This window comes from Lepisma saccharinum, unplaced genomic scaffold (genome assembly GCF_977018435.1).
Source record: "Lepisma saccharinum unplaced genomic scaffold, izLepSacc3.1 HAP1_SCAFFOLD_1030, whole genome shotgun sequence".
NCBI lineage: Eukaryota > Metazoa > Arthropoda > Insecta > Zygentoma > Lepismatidae > Lepisma > Lepisma saccharinum.
This window is the reverse complement of record NW_028143679.1, coordinates 49,071-52,030: the sequence shown is the minus strand read 5'-3', so window position 1 is coordinate 52,030 and position 2,960 is coordinate 49,071. Positions and strand designations below refer to the sequence as shown.

Genomic DNA, 2,960 nt, shown 5'->3' with positions numbered 1-2,960 from the left:
ATGGCTGCCCGCCCCCTCCGAGAGAACATCTTTAATCCGCTACTGCGATAACCCACAGAAGTAGCAGAGCCTGAAGAGAAACAAGAGTTTTATAGGCAGCTCAATGAAACAATAAAGAAGAAAAAAAGGAAGGATATCATAATAATTGGAGGAGATTTAAACGCAAAGCTTGGGCATGACAACGAAGGCCTTGAGCATGTGATGGGTAAACATGGTTTAGGAGAGCGAAATGAGAATGGACAACTTTTTGTGGACTTTTGTGCTAGCCATGAATTAGTTATTGGTGGTACTATATTTCCTCACAAGAAATGCCATAAGGTAACGTGGGTATCACCAGACCATAGAACAGAAAACCAGATAGACCACGTGGCAATTGGACGGAGGTGGCGACGTTCGCTACAGGATGTAAGAAACAAGAGAGGTGCAGACATTGGGAGTGATCATCATTTGGTAGTGGCTAACTTTAAAATGAAAATTCAAGCTCAGAAGAAGAGAATGGAACAGACAAGGAAGCGGTATGATGTTAGTAAATTGAAGGATAAGAATCTCCAGGAAACCTTCAGGATTGAACTGAGAAATCGGTTCCAAGTATTGACCGATGAAAGTGAGCAGAATGAAACAATTGAAAGAGAATGGACAAAAATTCGATCTGCCTTCACAGAAGTAAGTGAAAAGGTTCTGGGCTTCAAGGATAGGAGGAAAAAAGATTGGATGTCTCTGCAGACCTGGGAAAGGATTAATGAGCGAAAAGTAATTAAGGAGGCAATGAACTCAAGCAGGACAAGGGCAAGGAAGGCAGAATTGCAAACAAAGTATACAGAGAAGGATCGAGAAGTAAAGAGTAGTGTTCGTAGGGATCAAAGAAATTGGGTAGACAATCTGTCTCAGCAGGCGGAGGAAGCAGCAAAAAAGAGGAATCTTAAAGAACTATACAACATCACAAAAGTTCTGTCAAGGAAACAGATGCAGAGAAATCGACCAGTGAGAAGTAAAGATGGTACCCTCCTTACGAATACCGAGGACCAACTGAAACGTTGGAAGGAGCACTTCTCTGCAACCCTTAATCGCTCTGTGGATGCTCAGATAGACCAGGGGGAAGAGGAAGATGATAATGATGGTGATGTTGGCCCCAGTGTAAGAATTAGGACGGATGTTCCAACAGTAGGAGAGATTAAACAGGCTCTGAGAGAGGTACGTAATTGTAAAGCAGCTGGTGTCGACAACATACCACCGGAAGTGCTGAAAAGTGATATAAACACCACAGCAAATATGTTGCAGCCCTTATTTGAGAAGATATGGATAGAGGGAGTGATGCCTAAGGACTGGAGGAGTGGCCTGTTGGTGAAGCTACCGAAAAAAAGGGGATACATCAAAGTGTGACAACTGGAGAGGTATAGCACTTCTGTCCATTCCGAGTAAGATCTTCACTAGAGTTATCCTAAACAGAATTAAGGAGCATGTTAACTCGAGACTCAGAAGAGAACAGGCAGGGTTTCGACCAAATCGCTCCTGTATTGATCAAATTAACACCTTGCGGATAATTTTGGAACAATGTATAGAATGGTCATCTCGTCTCTATACAGTTTTCGTTGACTTCGAGAAAGCATTTGACTCGGTCAACAGAAATGCAATGTGGAAGGAAGTGAAACGATATGGAGTGCCCACAAAAATTCTTGATCTTATCCGAGAAACTTATCGTGATTATACATGTAGAGTTATACATGAAGGCCGTGTATCTGAACCAATAGGTGTGCAGTCTGGAGTGAGGCAAGGTTGTATATTATCACCTACAATGTCCCTGATCGTGATCGATGCAGTGATGCGAAATGTAATAGGAGGGAAAAGACGTGGTATCCAATGGGGATTGAATAAATGACTAGAAGACCTTGATTTTGCAGACGATTTGTGCTTCTTATCTGAAGCACATGGTGATATGCAAACAAAACTAGCAGATCTGATAGAAAGTGCAAAAAAAGCAGGACTTGTGATTAACTCCAAGAAGACCAAGGCACTGAGGATTAACTCCACAAAAACAGACCCGTTTAATATTGGTGAAGAGATTATTGAAAATGTGGATAGCTTTACTTACTTGGGTAGTGTGGTGGCAAAAGACGGAGGGGCGGCACATGATGTTTCTCAACGAATCCAAAAAGCAAATGGCACCTTTGTGAGGCTCTATCCAGTATGGAAAAACAAGAAGATATCTATGAAGACCAAACTTCGTATTTTTCGAAGTAATGTTAAGTCTGTACTGTTGTATGGGTCTGAGACATGGAAAGTAACAAAAACGATTACCTCTAAATTACAGACCTTCATCAATCGCTGCCTGAGAAAAATTTTGAATATATTTTGGCCAGAAGTGATTCAAAACCAAGAACTTTGGAGAAAATCTGGAGAAACCGAGGTGTCCATACAAATAAAGCGGCGAAAATGGAATTGGATAGGGCATACGTTGAGGAAGGAAAATGAGGCTGTCGAGAGAGAGGCACTAGACTGGAACCCGCAGCAGGGGCGGCGCCAGAAGTTTTCGCCCGGGTGGGCAGAAGCTGCATATTGATAAATTAGGGTGGGCAATACAAACGTAAGGCATTAGGTGAGTTTGGCTAACACGTATCCTCCCTTCTCTACCTCACTCGAGATTTCCCTCTTACCATGTGTAGAAAGCGATTTGGACACAAGGAATTCGTCAAACCTAATCATCTTTTTTTTTTACAGATCATTTGGTCTGTAAGTGTGACCTTTTCGATGTCAACCTCCCTCCTCAATAGTACACCCTGGAAACTGTATTCTTGTAGGCAAATCAATCTCTGGCGCCTGTAACCGCAGTCAAGATAATTCTCTTGGTGTTTTGTGTCTCCTTGCGTGTTTGTGTTCGACATTTCATGACGTTCAACCTCACCGTCACCATCGGTCAAAACTAGCAGAAAATAGACTTGAAATATAACAATGAGTCAAAGCAG

The 2,960-nt window shown here is 42.2% G+C and overlaps 1 protein-coding gene across 1 annotated transcript; it reads left to right on the top strand.

Moving 5' to 3' along the window:
- The first annotated feature begins 201 nt into the window (after positions 1 to 201).
- On the top strand, positions 202 to 1,380 carry LOC145983470 (uncharacterized). Its single transcript, XM_083116574.1, has one exon. The coding sequence runs from the start codon at positions 202 to 204 to the stop codon at positions 1,378 to 1,380; it is 1,179 nt and encodes a 392-aa protein (XP_082972700.1).
- The last annotated feature ends 1,580 nt before the right edge of the window (positions 1,381 to 2,960 follow it).